Consider the following 22,428-nt stretch of genomic DNA (forward strand, 5'->3'; position numbering starts at 1 on the left):
AAACAAAAAATGTATGCAGTAGACATGTCATTATGTTAACTTTGCTATGTATGTCATGTACTTTGGACTCTCTCCAAACTAGTTCTAATGTCTCAGAACACAACTGTCATCTAAATAGATTAATTGCCTAAAATGTCAGTAATAAAAATTGCCTTTGTCTTTTCATACCTTATAATAAATTTGACTGCAATAATCATAATTTTTCTCTTCTGGTCCCCTTACTTTGCAAATCACTCCCTACTTACCTGAAGATCAACTAACCCTTATTCTCTTTTTTTGAAATAATCCTATAAAGCATTTATTAAATATTGCTAAATGCAATTGCTTCTAGGACAATAAACCTACATAATCACTTTTCTTTCTTCAAGCTTTTCTACTCTGCAGCTCATGTTACTTGAAGAATTCATCCATATTTATTTTCTTGTACATATTTCTCATACCATGCATATTTCCCCAGTTTCAAACTATTACATATTGCTACTTTATACACTTTAAATTTGATTGTCTGCCTTTATCTGTTTTACTTAGCATTCCTAACTTTACTACAAATTTTGTGTTTGTATTTTCATATGTATTCTTTTTATTATGGTATTAAACAGTTCCCTGGAGTGACTTTGAAAAAAGTCCATCTGAATGACCTTTCAATGTTCTTTTAAATAATCTTGTACATTAGACTAGCAGTCATATATTGCTGAAATATGCCAGCATATCCCATTCAGACCATGATTATTTGATTCATGAAGCAGAAAACAAACACAATAAAACTAAGGCAAAATTAATAAAGAACTTGTGGTGTATTACAGATACAATGGGAATGTTTTATGGTCTTGGTAGGTTCACGTATCACAATTTGGTGCCAGACATTCTAATGTTATATAAAACCTACAGCAGATAGTCAGTAGTAATATTACTAGCACCACGGACATCGGTCATGTATATACTAATTGGAGAAGAACAAAGGTGCAATATCTAAGTGGATCCAGGGGAGCCACTTAAGATGGATATAGTAGCACTCTGGTACACTTCTGAATGAAATGCACAATGCACTTTAGAGAAAATTATACAAAAACTAATCAGTATTTCATACAATCAGAGAAGCAGGGAACATTAGAGGTTTTGTCTTGAATTGTATCACAGCGTATTCATCTCTGGAGGAGACACCAGATTAACTATCCAAAGTAAGTTGTCTGATATCCATATTCATTTTGATATATTTTTTTCATTTGTTTAAAAATAATATATTTCCATTCTTCTGAACTGTTCAGCCAGATTCTTACCCACATGTTGCACTATGGCATTCAAAATAAAGATACGCTTTAGGGATAGATTGTACCTGCAGCTAAAATGGTTCTACTCTGCTTTGCAACTGTCTTTTTTCTCGCTATGAAATAAAATCTTTACTACTTCTTCTTTAATAATATTCACTCATTAAAAAGTTTCTTTTTCCTGTGATTGTAAAGAAGACATTTTGTATATGCTCTATCATAATAGCAAAAATTCACTCTTGCCTCAAGTACTCCCTGCAGCCATTTCTAAAGTAACCACATTTCTTTTAACAGTTGACCATGTTATTTCAAGTGACCTAGAACCTTTAACTAACAATTAATGCACAGGCACATCATTATTTTAAATTTCATATGTATTCCGTATACCTGGGACTCTCTCCAACTTATTTTTAACATGTCAGAACACAACAGTCATCTAAATAATTTAATTTTCTAAAAAGTCAGTAATAAAGATTACCTTTGCATTTTCATACCTCATAATAAACCTCACTGTGGCAATCAAAACCTTTCTCTTCTAATTCCCAAATTTTGGAAACCATTCATTACTCAACTGAAGAATAATTAATCCTATCCTCTTTCTTGGAATAAGACTATGAAGTACTTATTAAAAATTGCTAAATGCAGTTGCTGCTACAAAAGTATCCTTTCGAAAATCTCCCTTGTTTTTTCTAGCTTTTCTACTCACAACTTATGTTACTAAAAGTATTCATTTATATGTATTTTATTGTATAATTCAGCATACCATACATATTTCTCAGTCTTGAATAACTGCATATTGCTATTTTCTGCATTTTAAATTTGATAGTCTTGTCTTTACTTGTTGGGTTTTACATAGCAAAAATTCTGTGTATGTATTTTCATATATACTGTTTTATGAAGGTATTATATAGTCCTATGAGTGTAACTGAAAAAGGTCCATCTGGATCACCTTTCAATGTTCTTTCAAATGGTCCTGTACTTAGTGTAACAGTCATGTTCTGCTGAAATATGCCAGAACATCCCATTCAGAACATGATGATTTCATTCATGAAGCAGAGAACAAAAAAACACAATAAAACTAAGTCAGAATTAATAAACATTAATTTGTGGTGTATTACAGATGCAATGGGAATGATTTATGGTCTTGGTAGGTTCACTTATCACAATTTCGTGCTGCTCATTCTAATGTTATATAAAACCTGAAGTAGATAATCAGTAGTAATATTACTAACACCACTGACATTAGTCATGTATATATTAATTGGATAAGCACAAAAGTGCAATATCTAAGTGGATCCATGGGACTCACTTAAGATGGATAGAGTAGCACTCTGGTACCCTTCTGAATGAAATACCCAATGCACTTTAGAGAAAATTATACAAAACCTAATCAGTATTTCATACAATCAGAGACACAGATCACATCAGGGAGGGTTTTTGTCCTGAATTGTATCATGGTGTATGGATCTTTGGAGATAGAACCATGTTAACTGTCAAAAGTAAGTCACCTTTTATCCATATTCATTCTGATATGTTTTGTTCATTAATTTCAAAATAAGAGATTTCCATGTTTATAAACTAAATAGGTAGATTCTTACCCAGCCATTTGTAGCATTGTGGCATTCAGCATATGGATATATTATTGGGACAGATAGTGTTTGCAGCTACATTTTTTTCTGCTTTGTTTTGTAACTGATTTGTTTACCCCATGTAATACAGGTTTCATAACTACTCTATAAAAAATATACTTTTGTCAAAAATGTACCCCTTCCTGTAATTGTAAAGTAATAATTCTTTACTTGCTCTACCATTCTAACAAAAATACATTCTTGTCTCAAATGGTGCCTCTGGGCTTTGGTAATGTAACATTTGCTTTAACAGTTGACGGTCTTATTTTAAGTAACCCAGTACCTTAAACTAAAAATTTATGCAGTAGACATGTCATTATGTTAACTTTGCCACGTATGTCAAGTACTTTGGACTCTCTCCAAACTAGTTCTAATGTCTCAGAACACACCTGTCATCTAAATAGATTAATTGCCTAAAATGTCAGTAATAAAAATTGCCTTTGTCTTTTCATACCTCATAATAAACTTGACTGCAATAATCATAATTTTTCTCTTCTGGTCCCCTTACTTTGCAAATCACTCCCTACTTACCTGAAGATCAACTAACCCTTATTCTCTTTTTTGCAATAATCCTATAAAGCATTTATTAAATATTGCTAAATGCAATTGCTTCTAGGACAATAAACCTACATAATCTCTTTTCTTTCTTCAAGATTTTCTACTCAGCAGCTCATGTTACTTGAAGAATTCATCCATATTTATTTTTTTGTACATATTTCTCATACCATGCATATTTACCCAGTTTCAAACTATTACATATTGCTACTTTATACACTTTAAATTTGATTGTCTGTCTTTATCTGTTTTACTTAGCATTCCTAACTTTACTACAAATTTTGTGTTTGTATTTTCATATGTATTATTTTTATTATGGTATTAAACAGTTCCCTGGAGTGACTTTGAAAAAAGTCCATCTGAATCACCTTTCAATGTTCTTTTAAATAATATTGTACATTAGACTAGCAGTCATGTATTGCTGAAATATGCCAGCATATCCCATTCAGAACATGATTATTTGATTCATGAAGTGGAAAACAAACACAATAAAACTAAGGCAAAATTGATAAACAATTTGTGGTGTATTACAGATGCAATGGGAATGTTTTATGGTCTTTTTAGGTTCACGTATCACAATTTGGTGCCGGTCATTCTAATGTTATATAAAACCTACAGCAGATAATCAGTAGTAATATTACTAACACCATGGACATCAGTCATGTATAGACTAATTGGAGAAGAACAAAAGTGCAATATCTAAGTGGATCCAGGGGAGCCACTTAAGATGGATATAGTAGCACTCTGGTACACTTCTGAATGAAATGCCCAATGCACTTTAGAAAGAATTATACAAAAACTAATCAGTATTGCATACAATCAGAGAAGCAGGGAACATTAGGGGTTTTGTCTTGAATTGTATCACAGTGTATTCATCTTTGGAGGAGGCACCAGATTAACTATCCAAAGTAAGTCATTTGATATCCATATTCATTTAGATGTATTTTTTCATTTGTTCAAAAATAATATATTTCCATGCTTCTGAACTGTTCAGCCAGATTCTTACCCACATGTAACACTGTGGCTTTCAATATAGAGATACACTTTAGGGATAGATTGTACTTGCAGCTAAAATGGTTCTACTCTGTTTTGCAACTGTTTTTGTTTTTCTCCTCATGAAATAAAACCTTTAAAACTTCTTCTTTAATAATATTCACTCATTAAAAAGCTTCTTTTCCTGTGATTGTAAATACGTCATTTCTAAATGCTCTGTCATTATAGCAAAATTTCACTCTTGTCTCAAGTAGTCCCTGCGGCCATTTCTAATGTAACAACATTTCTTTTAACAGTTGACCATCTTATTTCAAGTGACCTAGAAACTTAAACTAGCAATTAATGCACAGGCACATCATTATTTTAAATTTCATAAGTATTCCATATAACTTGGACTCTGTCCATACTATTTTTAACATGTCAGAAAATAGCATTCATCTAAATAATTTAATTTTCTAAAAAGTCAGTAATAAAGATTATCTTTGCAATTTCATACCTCATAATAAACCACACTCTGGTAAAAATCATTTTGTCTCTTCTAATTCCTAAATTTTGGAATTCATTAAATACTCAACTGAAGAATAATTAATCCTATCCTCTTTTTTGGAATAAGCCTATGAAGTATTCATTAAAAATTGTTAAATGCAGTTGCTGCTAGGAAACTATGCCTAGAAAATTTATCTTGTTTTTACTAACTTTTCTACTCCACAACTTATGTTACTCAAATTATTCATTTATATGTATTTTACTCTATAATTCAGCATACCATACATATTTCTCAGTCTTGAATAACTGCATATTGCTATTTTTTTGCATTTTAAATTTGATAGTCTTGTCTTTATTTGTTGTATTGTACATAGCAACAATTTTGTGCATGTATTTTCATATGTACTGTTTTATTAAGGTATTATATATTTCCATGAGTGTGACTGAAAAACATCCATCCAGATCACCTTTCAATGTTCTTCCAAATGATCCTGTACTTAGAGTAGCAGTCATCATCTGCTGAAATATGCCATAACATCCCATTCAGAAAATGATGATTTCATTCATGAAGCAAAAAAACAAACACAATAAAACTAAGGCAAAACTAATAAACAATCTGTGGTGCATTACAGATGCAAAGGGGAATGTTTTATGGTCTTGGTAGATTCACTTATCACAATTTGGTGCTGATCATTCTATGCTGATCATTCTAATGTTATATACAACCAGCAGTAAGCTATCAGTAGTAATGTTAATAACACTCCTGACATTAGACCTGTATACACTAATTGGAGAAGTACAAAAGAGAAATATCTAAGTGGATCTAGGGGAGTGACTTAAGATGGATATAGTAGCACTCTGGTGCACTTCTGAATGAAATGCCCAATTCACTTTAGAGAAAATTATACAAAAACTAATCAGTATTTCATGCAATCAGAGAAGCAAGGAACATTGGGGGTTTTGTCTTAAATTGTATCACAGTGTATTCATCTTTGGAAGAGGCACCAGATTAACTATCCAAAGTAAGTTGTCTGATATCCATATTCACTTAGATATATTTTTTCATTTGTTTAAAAATAATATATTTCCATTCTTCTGAACTATTCAGACAGATTCTTACCCACATGTAGCACCTTGGCATTCAAAATAGAGATATGTTTAGGGATAGATTGTACTTGCAGCTAAATGGTTCTACTCTGCTTTGCAACTCTTTTTGTTTCTCCCCATGAAATAAAATCTTTAATACTTCTTCTTTAATAATATTCACTCATTAAAAAGTTTCTTTATACTGTGATTGTAAAGAAGACATTTTGTATATCCTCTATCATAATAGCAAAAATTCACTCTTGTCTCAAGTAGTCCCTGTGACCATTTCTAATGTAACTACATTTCTTTTAACAGTTGACCATGTTATTTCAAGTGACCTAGAAGCTTAAACTAACAATTAATGCACAGGCATGTCATTATTTTAAATTTCATATGTATTCCATATACCTTGGACTCTCTCCAAACTATTTTTCACATGTCAGAACAGAACATTCATCTAAATAATTTGATTTTCTAAAAAGTCAGTGATAAAGATTACCTTTGCACTTTCATACTGGATAATAAACCACACTCTGATAATCATAATGTTTTCTCTTCTAATTGCTAAATTTTGGAATTCATTCATTACTCAACTGAAGAATAATTAATCCTATCTCCTTTTTTGGAATAAGCCTATGACGTATTTATTAAAAATAGTTAAATGCAGTTGCTGCTAGAAAAGTATCCCTCGAAAATCTATCTTGTTTTACTAACTTTTCTACTCCACAGCTTATGTTACTTAAAGTATTCATTTATATGTATTTTACTCTATAATTTAGCATACCATACATATTTCTCAGTCTTGAATAACTGCATATTGCTATTTTCTGCATTTTAAATTTGATAGTCTTGTCATTATTTGTTGTGTTTTACATAGCAAAAATTTTGTGTATGTATTTTCATATGTACTGTTTTATTACGGTATTATATAGTTCCATTAGAGTGACTGAAAAAGGTCCATCTGGATCACCTTTCAATGATCTTTCAAGTAATCCTGTACGTAGAGTAGCAGTCATATTCTGCTGAAATATGCCAGAACATCCCATTCAGAACATGATGATTTCATTCACGAAGCAAAAAACAAACAATAAAATTAAGACAAAAGTAAAAAATATTAATTAGTGGTGTATTACATATGCAAAGGTAATGTTTTATGATCTTTGTAGGTTCACTTATCACAATTTGGTGCAGATCATTCTAATGTTACATAAAACCTGCAGTAGATACTCAGTAGTAATATTACTAACACCACGGACATTAGTCATGTATATACTAATTGGAGAAGAACGAAAGTGCAATATCTAAGTGGATCCAAAGGTGTTACTTAATATGGATAAAGTAGCACACTTGTACACTAATGAATGAAATGTCCAATGCACTTTAGAGAAAATTATACAAAAACTAATCAGTATTTCATACCATCAGAGAAGCAGGTGACATCAGGGTTTTTGTCCTGAATTGTATCATGGTGTATGGATCTTTGGAGGTGGAACCATGTTATCTATCAAAAGTAAGTCACCTTTTATCCATATTAATTCTGATATGTTTGATTCATTCATTTCAAAATAAGAGATTTACATATTTATAAACTAAATAGATAGATTCTTCCCCAACAATGTATAGCATTGTGGCATTCAGAAACAGGGATATATTATAGGGACAGATAGTGGTTACAGATATATTTTTTCTCCACTGTTTTCTAACTGATTTTTTCACCCCATATAATACAAGTTTCATAACTAGTCTATAAAAATATCCTTTTGTCAAAAATGTATCCTTTCCTGTGATTGTAAAATAATTATTCTTTACATGCTCTATAGGTCTAACAAAAATTAATTATTGTCCCAAATAGTGCCTCTGTCCTTTGATAATGTAACACTTGCTTTAATAGTTGACCGTCTTATTTCAAGTAACCCAGTACTTTAAACTAAAGATTTATGCAGTAGACATGTCATTATGTTAACTTTTCTATGTATGTCATGCACTTTGGACTCTCTCCAAACTATTTCTAATGTCTCAGAACACACCTGTCATCTAAATTGATTAATTGCCTAAAATGTCAGATATAAAAATTGCCTTTGTATATTCATACCTGATAGTAAACTTGACTGCAATAATCAGAATGTTTCTCTTCTTGTCCCTAAACTGTGGAAATCACTCCCTATTCACCTGAAGACTAATTAACCCTACTCTCTTTTTTCAAATAATCCTATAAAGCATTTATTAAATATTGCCAAATGCAATTCCTTCTAGGACAATAAACCTAAATAATCTTGTTTCTTCAATCTTTTTGACTCTGCAACTCATGCTACTTTAAGTATTCATCCATATGTATTTTCTTGTACATATTCTGAATACTGTACATATTTTCTCAGTTTCAAACTATTACACATTGCTACTTTATGCACTTTAAATTTAAAAATCTGTCTTTACCTCTTTTACTTTGCATTCCTAACTTGCTACAAATTTTGTGTTTGTGCTTAAATATGTATTCTTTTATTATGGTATTATACAGTTCCCTGGAGTGAGTCTGAAAAAAGTCCATCTGAATCACCTTTCAATGTTCTTTCAAATAAATCTTGTACATTAGACTAGCAAACATGTATTGCTGAAATATGCCAGCATATCCCATTCAGAACATAATTATTTGGTTCATGAAGAAGAAAAAAACACAAAAAAATGAAGGCAAAATTAATAAACATTAATTTGTGGCGTATTACAGATGCAATGGGAATGTTTTATGGTCTTGGTAGGCTCACTTATCACAATCTGGTGCCGATCATTCTAATGTTATATAAAACCTACAGCAGAAAATCAGTTGTAATATTACTAACAGCACTGATATTAGTCATGTATATACTGATTGGAGAAGCACAAACATGCAATATCTAAGTTGATCCAGGGGTGTCACTTAATATAGTAGCACTCTGCTACACTTCTGAATGAAATGTCCACTGCACTTTAGAGAAAATTATACAAGCAGTAATCAACATTTCATACCATCAGAGAAGCAGGTTAAATCAGAGTTTTTGTCTTGAATTCTATCACAGTGTATTCATCTTTGGAGGAGGCACCACATTAATTGTCCAAAGTAAATCATCTGATATCCATATTCATTTTGATATGTGTTTTTCATTTGTTTAAAAATAATATATTTCCATGCGTTTGAACTGTACGGCCAGATTCTTACCCACATGTAACACTGTGGCATTCAAAATAGAGATACACTTAGGGATGGATTGTAGTCATAGCTAAAATGGTTCTACTCTGCTTTGCAACTGTTTTTTTTTCTCCCCATGAAATAAACCTTTTAAAATTTCTTCTTTAATAATATTCACTTATTAAAAAGTTTTTTTCCTGTGATTGTAAAGAAATTATTTTGTAAATGCTTTATCATTATAGCAAAAATTCAGTCTTTTCTCAAGTAGTGCCTGAGGCCATTTCTAATGTAACAACATTTTTTTTAACAGTTGACCATGTTATTTCAAGTGACCTAGAACCTTTAACTAACAATTAATGCACAGGCACGTCATTATTTTAAATTTCATATGTATTCTGTATACCTGGGACTCTCTCCAACTTATTTTTAAATGTCAGAACACAACAGTCATCTAAATAATTTAATTTTCTAAAAAGTCAGTAATAAAGATTACCTTTGCATTTTCATACCTCATAATAAACCTCACTGTGGCAATCAAAATGTTTCTCTTCTAATTCCAAATTTTGGAAACCATTCATTGTTCAACTGAAGAATAATTAATCCTATCCTCTTTCTTGGAATAAGCCTATGAAGTATTTATTAAAAATTGCTAAATGCAGTTGCTGCTGCAAAAGTATCCTTTCGAAAATCTCTCTTGTTTTTTCTAGCTTTTCTACTCACAACTTATGTTACTAAAAGTATTCATTTATATGTATTTTACTCTATAATTCAGCATACCATACACATTTCTCAGACTTGAATAACTACATATTGCTATTTTCTGAATTTTAAATTTGATAGTCTTGTCTTTACTTGTTGGGTTTTACATAGCAAAAATTCTGTGTATGTATTTTCATATATACTGTTTTATTAAGGTATTATATAGTCCTATGAGTGTGACTAAAAGAGGTCCATCTGGATCACCTTTCAATGTTCTTTCATATGGTCCTGTACTTAGTGTAACAGGCATGTTCTGCTGAAATATGTCAGAACATCCCATTCAGAACAAGAGGATTTCATTCATGAAGCAGAGAACAAAAAAACACAATAAAACTAAGTCAGAATTAATAAACATTAATTTGTGGTGTATTACAGATGCAATGGGAATGTTTTATGGTCTTGGTAGGTTCACTTATCACAATTTCATGCTGATCATTCTAATGTTATATAAAACCTGAAGTAAATAATCAGTAGTAATATTACTAACACCACTGACATTAGTCATGTATATATTAATTGGAGAAGAACAAAAGTGCAATATCTAAGTGGATCCACGGGCTCACTTAAGATGGATAGAGTAGCAATCTGGTACCCTTCTGAATGAAATACCCAATGTACTTTAGAGAAAATTATACAAAACCTAATCAGTATTTCATACAATCAGAGACACAGGTCACATCAGGGTTTTTGTCCTGAATTGTATCATGGTGTATGGATCTTTGGAGATGGAACCATGTTAACTGTCAAAAGTAAGTCACCTTTTATCCATATTCATTCTGATATGTTTTGTTCATTAATTTCAAAATAAGAGATTTCCATGTTTATAAACTAAATAGGCAGATTCTTACCCAACCATTTGTAGCACTGTGGCATTCAAAACTATGGATATATTATGGGGACAGATAGTGTTTGCAGCTACATTTGTTTCTGCTTTGTTTTGTAACTGATTTGTTTACCCCATCTAATACAGGTTTCATAACTACTCTATAAAAAATATCCTTTTGTCAAAAATGTACCCCTTCCTGTAATTGTAAAGTAATAATTCTTTACCTGCTCTGCCATTTTAACAAAAATACATTCTTGTCTTAAATGGTGCCTCTGGCCTTTGGTAATGTAACATTTGCTTTAACAGTTGACGGTCTTATTTTAAGTAACCCAGTACCTTAAACAAAAAATGTATGCAGTAGACATGTCATTATGTTAACTTTCCTAAGTATGTCATGTACTTTGGACTCTCTCTAAACTAGTTCTAATATCTCAGAACACAACTGTCATCTAAATAGATTAATTGCCTAAAATGTCAGTAATAAAAATTGAATTTGTATTTTCATACCTCATAATAAACTTGACTGCAATAATCATCATTTTTCTCTTCTGGTCCCCTTACTTTGCAAATCACTCCCTACTTACCTGAAGATTAATTAACCCTACTCTCTTTTTTTAAAATAAATCTATAAAGCATTTATTGAATATTACTAAATGCAATTGCTTCTAGGACAATAAACCTACATAATCTGTTTTATTTCTTCAAGCGTTTCTACTCTGCAGCTCATGCTACTTGAACAATTCATCCATATTTATTTTCTTGTACATATTTTGCATACCATGCATATTTTCCCAGTTTCAAACTATTACATATTGCTACTTTATACACTTTAAATTTGATTGCCTGTCATTATCTGTTTTACTTAGCATTCCTAACTTTACTACAAATTTTGTGTTTGTATTTTCATATGTATTATTTTATTATGGTATTATACAGTTCCCTGGAGTGAGTTTGAAAAATGTCCATCTTAATCACCTTTCAATGTTCTTTTAAATAATCCTGTACATTAGACTAGCAGTCATGTATTGCTGAAAAATGCCAGCATATCCCATTCAGGACATGATTATTTGATTCATGAAGCAGAAAACAAACACAATAAAACTAAGGCGAAACTAATAAACAATCTGTGGTGCATTACAGATGCAAAGGAGAATGTTTTATGGTCTTGGTAGATTCACTTATCACTATTTGGTGCTGATCATTCTAATGTTATATACAACCAGCACTAAGCAATCAGTAGTAATGTTACTAACACTCCTGACATTAGTCCTGTATATACTAATTGGAGAAGCACAAAAGTCCAATATCTAAGTGGCTCCAGAGGAGTCACTTAAGATGGATATAATAGCATTCTGGTATACTTCTGAATGAAATGCCCAATGCACTTTAGAGAAAATTATACAAAAAACAATCAGTATTTCATACAATCAAAGAAGCAAGTCACATCAGTTTTTTTTTTCCTGAATCGTATCATGGTGTATGGATCTTTGGAGGTGGAACCGTGTTAACTGTCAAAAGTAAGCCACCTTTTATCCATATTTATTCTGATATGTTTTGTTCATTCATTTCAAAATAAGAGATTTCTATGTTTATAAACTAAATAGATTCTTACCCAACCATGTGTAGCATTATGGCATTCAGAAACAGGGATATATTATAGGGACAGATAGTGGTTGAAAATATATTTTTTTTCTCCACTGTTTTCTAACTGATTTTTTCATACCATGTAATACAAGTTCCATAACTAGTCTATAAAAATATCCTTTTGTCAAAAATGTATCCTTTCCTGTGATTGTAAAGTAATTATTCTTTACCTGCTCTACCATTCTAACAAAAATTCATTCTTGTCCCAAATAGTGCCTCTGTCCTTTGGTAATGTAGCACTTGCTTTAACAGTTGACCATCTTATTTCAAGTAATCCAGTACCTTAAACTAAAGATTTATGCAGTAAACATGTCATTATGTTAACTTTCCTATGTATGTCATGTACTTTGGGCTCTCCCCAAACTATTTCTAATGTCTCAGAACACACCTGTCATCTAAATAGATTAATTGCCTAAAATGTCAGTAATAAAAATTGCCTTTGTATTTTCATGCCTCATAATAAACTTGACTGCAATAATCATAATTTTCCCTCCTGGTCCCCAAAGTTTGGAAATCACTCCTTACTCACCTGAAGACTAATTAATGCTACTCTCTTTTTTAAAATAATCCTATAAAGCATTTATTAAAAATTGCTAAATGCAGTTGCTTCTAGGACAATAAACCTACATAATCTCTTTTGTTTCTTCAAGCTTTTCTACTTCACAACTTAGGCTACTTTAAGTGTTCATCCACATGTATTTTCTTCTACATATTCCGCATACTATGCATATTTTCCCAGTTTCAAACTATTACATATTGCTACATTATGCCTTTAAATTTGTCTGTCTGTATCTGTTTTACTTTGCATTCCTAACTTTAGTACACATTTTGCGTTTGTGTTTTCATATGTATTCTTTTATTATGGAATTATACAGTTCCCTGGAGTGAGGCTGAAAAAAAGTCCATCTGAATCAGCTTTCAATGTTCTTTTAAATAATCCTTTACATCAGACTAGCAGTTGTGTATTGCTGAAATATGCCATCATATCCCATTCAGAACATGATTATTTGATTCATGAAGCAGAAAACAAACAAATAAAACTAAGGCAAAATTAATAAACATTAATTTGTGGTGTATTACAGATGCATTGGGAATGTTTTATGGTCTTGGTAGGTTCACGTATCACAGTTTGGTGCCGATCATTCTAATGTTATATAAAACATGCAGTAGATACTCAGTAATAATATTACTAACACCACTGACATTAGTCCTGTATGTACTAATTGGAGAAGCACAAAAGTCCAATATCTAAGTGGATCCAGTGGAGTCACTTAAGATGGATATAATAGCACTCTGGTACCCTTCTGAATGAAATGTCCAATGCACTTTAGAGAAAATTATACAAAACCTAATCAGTATTTCATACAATCAGAGACACAGGTCACATCAGGGTTTTTGTCCTGAACTGTATCATGGTGTATGGATCTTTGGAGATGGAACCATGTTAACTGTCAAAAGTAAGTAACCTTTTATCCATATTCATTCTGATATGTTTTGTTCTTTCATTTCAAAATAATAGATTTCCATGTTTATAAACTAAATAGATAGAATCGTACCCAGCCATATGTAGCATTCAATAACATGGATATATTATAGGGACAGATAGTGGTTGCAGCTAAATTTTTTCCTGCTCTTTTTTGTAACTGATTTTTTGCGCATTAAAATGCAAGTTTCATAACTACTATTTAAAAATTATATTTTTGTCAAAAATATATCCTTTCCTGTGATTGTAAAGTAATTATTCTTTACATGCTCTGTCATTCTAACAAAAAGTCATTCTTGTCTCAAATAGTGCCCCTGGTCTTTGGTAATGTAACATTTGCTTTAACAGTTGACCATCTTTTATCAAGTAATAACCCAGTACCTTAAACTAAAAGTCTATGCAGCAGACATGTCATTATGTAACTTTCCTATGTATGTCATGTACTTTGGACTCTCTTCAAACTATTTCTAATGTCTGAGAACACACCTCTCATCTAAATAAATTAATTGCCTTAAAAGTCAGTAATAAAAATTACCTTTGTATTTACATACCTCATAATACACTTGACTGCAATAATCATCATTTTTCACTTCTGGTCCCCAAACTTTGGAAATCAGTCCCTACTCACCTGAAGACAAATTAATCACACTCTCTTTTTATAAATAATCCTATAAAGCATTTATTATATATAGCTAAATGCAATTGCTTCTAGGACAATAAACCTACATAATCTCCTTTCTTTCTTCAAGCTTTTCTACTCTGCAACTCATGCTACTTGAAGTATTCATCCTTATATATTTTCTTGTACATATTCCACATACCATGCATATTTTCCAAGTTTCAAACTATTACATATTGCTATCTTATTCACTTTAAATGTGTCTGTCTTTATCTGTTTTACTTTGCATTCCTAACTTAACTACAAATCTTGAGTTTGTATTTTTATATGTATTCTTTTATTATGGTATTATACAGTTCCCTGGAGTTAGTCTGAAAAACATCCATCCGGATCACCTTTCAATGTTCTTTCAAATGATCCTGTACTTAGTGTAACAGAAATGTTCTGCTGAAATATGCCAGAACATCCCATTCAGAACATGATGATTTTATTCATGAAGCAGAAAACAAACTCAATAAAACTAAGACAAAATTAATAAATAATTTGTGGTGTATTACAGCAGCAATGGGAATGTTTTATGGTCTTGCTAGGTTCACTTATCACAATTTGGTGCAGATCATTCTAATGTTATATAAAACTGCAGTAGGTAATCAGTAGTAATATTACTAACACCAGGACATTAGTCATGTATATACTAATTGGAGAAGCACAAAAGTCCAATATCTAAGTGTCTCCAGGGGACTCACTTAAGATGGATATAGTAGCACTCTGTTACCCTTCTGAATGAAATGCCCAATGCACTTTAGAGAAAATTATACAAAAACTAATCAGTATTTCATACAATCAGAGAAGCAGGGAACATCAGGGTTTTTGTCCTAAACTGTATCATGGTGTATGGATCTTTGGAGGTGGAATCACATTAACTGTCAAAAATAAGTCACCTTTTATCCATATTCATTCTGATATGTTTTGTTTGTTCATTTCAAAATAAGAGATTTCCATATTTATAAATTAAATAGAAAGATTCTTACTCAACCATGTGTAGCATTGGGGCATTCAAAAACAGGAATATATTATGGGGACAGATAGTGGTTGCAGCTAATTTATTTTTCTGTTCCATTTTGTAACTGATTTTTTCACCCCATGAAATACAAATTTCATAACTTCTCTTTCAAAAATATCCTTTTGCCAAAAATGTATCCTTTTCTGTGATTGTAAAGTAATTATTCTTTATATGCTGTATCATTCTAACTAAAATTCATTCTTGTCTCAAATAGTGCCTTAAACAAAATATCTATGCAGCAGACATGTCATTATATTAACTTTCCTATGTATGCCATGTACTTTGTACTCTCTCCAAACTATTTCTAATGACTCAGAACATACCTGTCATCTAAAAAAAAAATTAATTGTTGAAAGGTCATAATAAAAATTACCTTTTTATTTTCATACCTCATAATAAATCTGACTGCAGAAATGATCTAGTCCCCAACTTTAGAAATTGTTCCCTACTCACCTGAAGAATAATTAATCTTACTCTCTTTTTTTGAAATAATCTTATAAAGCCTTTATTAAATATTAATGCAATTGCTTCTAGGCAATATCCCTATATAATCTCTCTTGTTTTTCAACCTTTTCTACTCCACAATTCTTTTTACTTAAAGTATTCATCAATATGCACTTTACTGTATACATTCCTCATACTATGCATATGGTCTCCATTTTGAAATACTATATATTGCTACTTTATGTATTTTAAATTTAATTTAAATTTAATCTAACTTTATTTTACTTTACACTCCTAACTTTACTACATATCTTGTGTTTGTATTTTCATATGTATTCTTTTATTATGGTATTATACAGTTCCCTGAAGTGAGTCTGAAAAAGGTCCATCTGGATCACCTTTCAAAGTTCTTTCAAACAATCCTGTACTTAGAGTAGCAGTCATACATTGCTGAAATATGCCAGCATATCCCATTCAGAACATGATGATTTCATTCATGAAGCAGAAAACAAACACAATAAAACTAAGGCAAAATTAATAAACATTAATTTATGGTGTATTACAGATGCAATGGGAATGTTTTATGGTCTTGGTAGGTTCACATATCACAATTTGGTGCCGATCATTCAGAGGAGGAAGACCAAAATAATTGTCATAATGAGTAGAATGAAGTGGGAAGGATTTATTGTTTGTCTGAATGTAGGCAGCAAGGATTTTGACAATCAGCGTAAGGATGGATTGTAAACAATTAATTCAGGAAAGAGGGATGACCACTTTACAGCTGTCACACAAACCCAAAAATCTGAAACTGTAGTGGGAAAATAAAGTAATATTTTAAGAAAGAGTATCTACTGTCACTAAATTTAAAAGGCAGCAATCTTAAGTAATAAGAACAGTTAAAACAGTTAAAACAAAACTTGACTGATAGCCTTGTGACCACATCTTGGAAAGAGCTTGGCCACAGGTGGTACCAGTTAGGAGGTAGCAAACAAGATAAAATGTCCAGTGACCTCCTGCCTTTTCTTTTGAGGGGGGGTTGGAATCAATACTGTACGACTAACAACTTGGGGTTTAGGATGGCTACCACTACTGGACCCCATAAATGAAAGCTTCATCTCACATAGGTACATAGGTTGGTACTAGGCTATTGGCCCTAGGGCCTATACAAGCCTAACCATAACAATTCCCTGGATATTTCTTCCCACAATATTTACTTCCCTGGACCCCTGTTAAGTGAATACTAGGCTAACTGCCTTGAAGGGTCACTTTAAACCTAGCCAGTAGTCAGAGGTCAGAATCAAACCTTGTGCCTTGTGTTTATGAGGCAAAGACCTTAACCATTATACCAAACCCACTTAATAATGGGTGAAGTCAAACACGGTAATGCATATGATCTACCCTGGTAGCAAGTAGAATAAGAAAAGTTTTAATTTGGAAAATGTCCTTCTATTGAATACTTGTAGGACAGGAACCACAAAATCTGTCACTGTGAAACAGAATACCTACCAAAACCATTTATACAGACCAAATCACAATAATGTGTTGTACCTATTGCTTGTTATAATACGTCTTTGATATTGTACCATTAAAACTATCTTATAAGAAAACAATTACTTTTTTATTTTTTGCTTTTTAAATAAAAAAACTACTTCATGTTGCAATAATTTATATGACATAAAAACTGTACTAATACTTTAACGTCCACCATATTGTTTTCGCACATCCTTGTATCACAGTGCATATATCTTCATATCAGGAGCTAAGCTTGTAGTGAAATTTAAGACACATTTCTCTTCATATTATCAGACATAATAGCATAAAAATTATATTTTCTGCTTCATTTATCTGGGATATTTTCCTTATGTGTCTATTGTTGCTTCATTGGCATAACCGTGTGTTGCATTTAATACTATATTATTTATAATTTATATATATATATATATATATATATATATATATTTATAGTGAGAGACATAGAGAGAGAGAGATTACATATACATACCTATGTAGATGTATACTTAGTCTGTATTTATATTCAGTCTTGCAGTATGAGGGAAAAAAATATATATATATATATATATATATATATATATATATATATATCTACTGATAATCAGGGTATGATCCAAAAATCGATGTTTACAAAGTCAACCACAAAAGTTCAACTTTGAAAATGCCAACACAATACTACAAAAAGTGCCAAGAAAAAACCTTGGCACATGCAAACAAAGCTAAATAAAAACAGCCTGAAACATTGTTTTTTTGCATGGGGGCAAGCTTCTTGCACCCCTCAAAGCCCCACATTAATTATATATTAACTCCAAGATCACTTAATCTCAGGGATAGGTCACATTTCCCTACCATGAGAATTGTACAGTCTCACACATCTGTCGTCCATCTGTTTAGTCAATCAAATTTGGTCAACTAAACAGATGTCTACCTAACATGGAGACGACCAGCTTCAGCAGACCCGTATATAGCTGAGTGTGTGTGTGTGTGTGTGTGTGTGTGTGTGTGTGTGTGTGTGTGTGTGTGTGTGTGTGTGTGTGTGTGTGTGTGGGTGTGTGTATTTATATGATGTACTATTTCTCTTGGTGATCTGTGGCTAACTTCAACATGTTTGACTTTTACTGTTAATAAAAGCTGCTCATGTGATGTTGCCGTTCTTATGTGCTTTGGATAATTGCAAACCCTTACCTTTAGAATAACTCAGAAGAATTAATATGTAAGAAATTCTGGCAGTAGTGCAAGATCCCTGCATTCCTGTGTGACTCAAACAGAATGTATGATAGCAGCAGAATGTTGTCCTAATATGCCCAACAAATCTATATTCATGACATTAACACAGAAAGATGTTGCAGTGCCATTAACACAATCATGCTGTCACTAACTGGCGTGTATATTGGCATTTCCTAAAGAAAGTATCATATAACAAATTGTTGTGCTAACTTACCTCACATCACTAAGTGTAGACCATTCCAAGTGGAAGTTTCAAAATGTGTGTGCAAAAACAACTCACCGTGCTATATCATTTTTCCAGATAACTTGTGGAATTCATTGTCCATTGATTCAGAGTATGGCAGTTACTCAAGCTCTTTAGAAAATTAGGTGTTTTTGTGGTGCTGTTTGTCATGGAGGATATTTTCTCCTAAGGAAACATTAAGCACACACATAAAGGGAGTCCTTCCTGTTTCCTTGTCATTATGTATTATAATGTTTTATGTTTTTCATGTATAAAAATGAACTACATGGGGACCAAGGTACTAAGAAGGTCACCATTATCTACAATAGTGCATTCTTTGTCCCTTTATATTTGACATTTGCATACTATGACCTTAGGAGAGGATTTTGCAATCCACATTTTATACTCCTTGCCAGGTTTTATAACAGACACAATATCTAGTGAGTAGACAGTTAATGACTGAAGGAAGAAACTGCACAGGCTTTGAGAATTTCAGACCAATATAGATACTGCTTTGTGTTTGTTTGGTCACTGACTCAAAATTTCTTCATCTATGTGTTCAAACTGATGTATGTCTCTATTAATGCTAGTAGTTTTTGGAGATTGCTATAGGGAGAGTTTGCATGATGTTTAAGGTCTTATCCTCACAGATGCAAGTTACAGGGCTTCATTCTGATCTTTGGTTATTGGCAGGGCTTGTAATGGTCTGTAGACTGATAGCCTACCATTTACCTATGAACATCACTGACTTTAGATCGATGAGGTTAATTGGAAGTACTTTATAGGAAGGATGGAAAATGATTGGAGGAGCCAGATGGAAGATGAAGAGATGGATATTACCAGTCCCAGTGTATTCACATGACATAGAAATGTCTGTGACAACATTATATGGAATGCTGGTTGGTAGATAATTACAACTTATTTGAATAACAAGTATCTCTACAAAATAATTCACAATCTCTGGGACAAGCTCCTACTTTCTGTAAAGAAAACCACATTCCTCTCTTTCTTCAAATCTAACATAGATAAATGAATGGAAACGCGCATAGTTATTCTCTGTTTAGTATACCCCCTTGTCCCTTATGGACAGAGAGAGTATCTAGGTGGGTGTGCTAGTGAAACTACAGTAAATAGGCTTCAAAAGGCTTAATTCAGTTATCACCTACTAACAACCTATGAGTCAGCAGTATACTCAGGCAATGGGTGAGCATTTCAATGACAGTCGACAAGCTGTAGGCCCTGAAAGTATATATAAAGTGAGGGAAGCTTATGAGAAAGGCAGTGTAGGCAGGTGGGATGATAGTTCAAAACACTTAAGAGTAAGTAGCAGTTTTAACCGCTGGTGGTAAGCCTGACAAATTTGCTGAAATAAGGACTAAAATAGTTGTTTTACATCTCTGTAATGGATTTTTATTTACCCTAAACAATTTTATAGTGGTGCAAAGTGAAATATTCCCAGATGAATGTGTCAGTAGACCGATGTATGTAGCACAATTCTCCTCTAATATACTTCAATACTCCCAAGTTTTCAAATCAGATCTGCCAAACTAGGATAAATTCAATATCTTCAGCTCAAAAAAAGTTTGACTGACAAGCTGTATAAGTCAACATGTATGCTTGATAAGATAGATAACAGAGAAGAATTCCTTGTTTACAGAGGCAGGAGAGAGCTGTTTCTTGTTACCACTTTCCAGTGATGCATAACTTAATACAAGGTCTAACACCATACAGTTGCTCTACATAGCTAGGCATATAAGGTGTCATGACCCCCTAACCAGACTTGCATATAACTAGTGTTGGAAACTAGAATTTTCGTTTATGTACATGTTCAATAAATCCTGGCTTTGGTGAAGACAACTTTGCTAAATTGATGTTTGAGGGATACGTGAATCTGCAATCTCCAAGAGTTCCTGTTGTCAAATGCTTTATTTGCTAAAGTTAGCATTTGAGCAAATACTTAAATGTTATTTGTCTGAAAGTCTGCTCCTACTGTATCTATATGTTTGTCTTTCCTTTTTATTTGAGAAGACGTTAATTTACCATCTGTAAGCACTGATAAATAAATTAAAAAAAATAAAAATGTAATGGTGCACTGATTATGTGAAAGGCTGATTATAAACAAATATGTACGGTAAAAGTGGACTGGTTAATAATTCTGTTCCAGGTTAATCACTTTGGTCTAGATAAGAATATCAGTGAACAGTAGTGTAGCAAGAAATAACGCACAGTGTCATAAGACACATGGGATACATGGAAATTCCTGATAAATGCATGGTAAGGTAACATAATGCATGAAATAACAGCATGATTTATTTAAAGAGAATCATTATTTGTTAAAATTCTACTAATCAAGAAATATGATTATTTTTTGAAATTCTACTACTCACAGATTAATAGAGTGCATTTTGTTTTGGTTTTATTTTTTAGCACCATCACCAAAAGCACCGACTGTAAGCCTTCTACCACCATCAAAAGATGAGCTGTCAAGCAAACAAACAGCCACACTGATGTGTTTAATTAATCACTTCCACCCACGAACAGCTAGTGTCACATGGCAAGGGGATGCAACAGTGATAAATTCAGGAGTACAAAACAGTGAAGTCAGGGCAGATGGGGCCAGTGATTATATGATGAGCAGTTACCTTACACTTCCAGCAAATGACTGGAAACGCTATAATATGATCAGCTGTGTGGTGTCACATGAATCCAAAACAATCACAGAAAGTCTCAAGACGTCAGAATGTCTTTAAACATCCTGAGATCTCTGAAATGACACACAATACAGATTACAAAGTCTAATATTATATCTATTGTATGTCTACTTCTTGGTAATTCAGCAGTTCATTTTGCGATGCTGGTGTACTTGTTTTGTTTTGTAGAAGTGAATGTTTTCACAGAGATATTCTCTGTCACTTTAACATTTGTTTATACTTTGCTTGGTTACCATTGGTACTAGTTTTTCAACTAAATATAACGCAACTTCCAATATATTTTTGTGTGACAACAGCAATACATTGTCATAGATGTTGTATCATAACAATGTACCTACTGTCTAGCAAAGATAATCTGCATAGAAAATATATTTGTGTAGTTGTCTTTCTGCAATAAAACATTCTATTTAAAATGCACTCAGCTCTCTTGTGTTTTCAGTACCCTAAAAGGTTTTAGGCAAGTTAAGGGATGCAAGAGTCGACTTTAAACTAAAACACAACCTACAGGTGTAGCAAGGTTAGTAACTATTGTAAATTCAATATCTGGAGAGCTTTTCTTGTTTATTTATTTGTTTATTACTTATTTATTCATCTGGTTTACTTATTTTGAATTTGTTAACTGGGGTAGAACACTAATTCCATTAGACCTATATTAGTCTGTTGCTGATTAGTGGGAGAAACTGAGAAATAGCATTCCTCATTTAGCTAGAAATATCTCTATATTTAGCTAGAGAGCTTGTTTGG

The 22,428-nt window shown here is 32.2% G+C and overlaps 1 gene segment (V, D, J or C); it reads left to right on the forward strand.

Moving 5' to 3' along the window:
- The first annotated feature begins 7,480 nt into the window (after positions 1–7,480).
- Positions 7,481–22,101, forward strand: LOC122800142. The segment is given in 2 exon segments: positions 7,481–7,523; positions 21,401–22,101. Coding segments are annotated over 2 exon segments (339 nt in total).
- Positions 22,102–22,428: the final 327 nt, after the last annotated feature.

Source organism: Protopterus annectens, chromosome 4.part0, assembly GCF_019279795.1.
Source record: "Protopterus annectens isolate FY-2018-M chromosome 4.part0, PAN1.0, whole genome shotgun sequence".
Taxonomy (NCBI): domain Eukaryota; kingdom Metazoa; phylum Chordata; order Ceratodontiformes; family Protopteridae; genus Protopterus; species Protopterus annectens.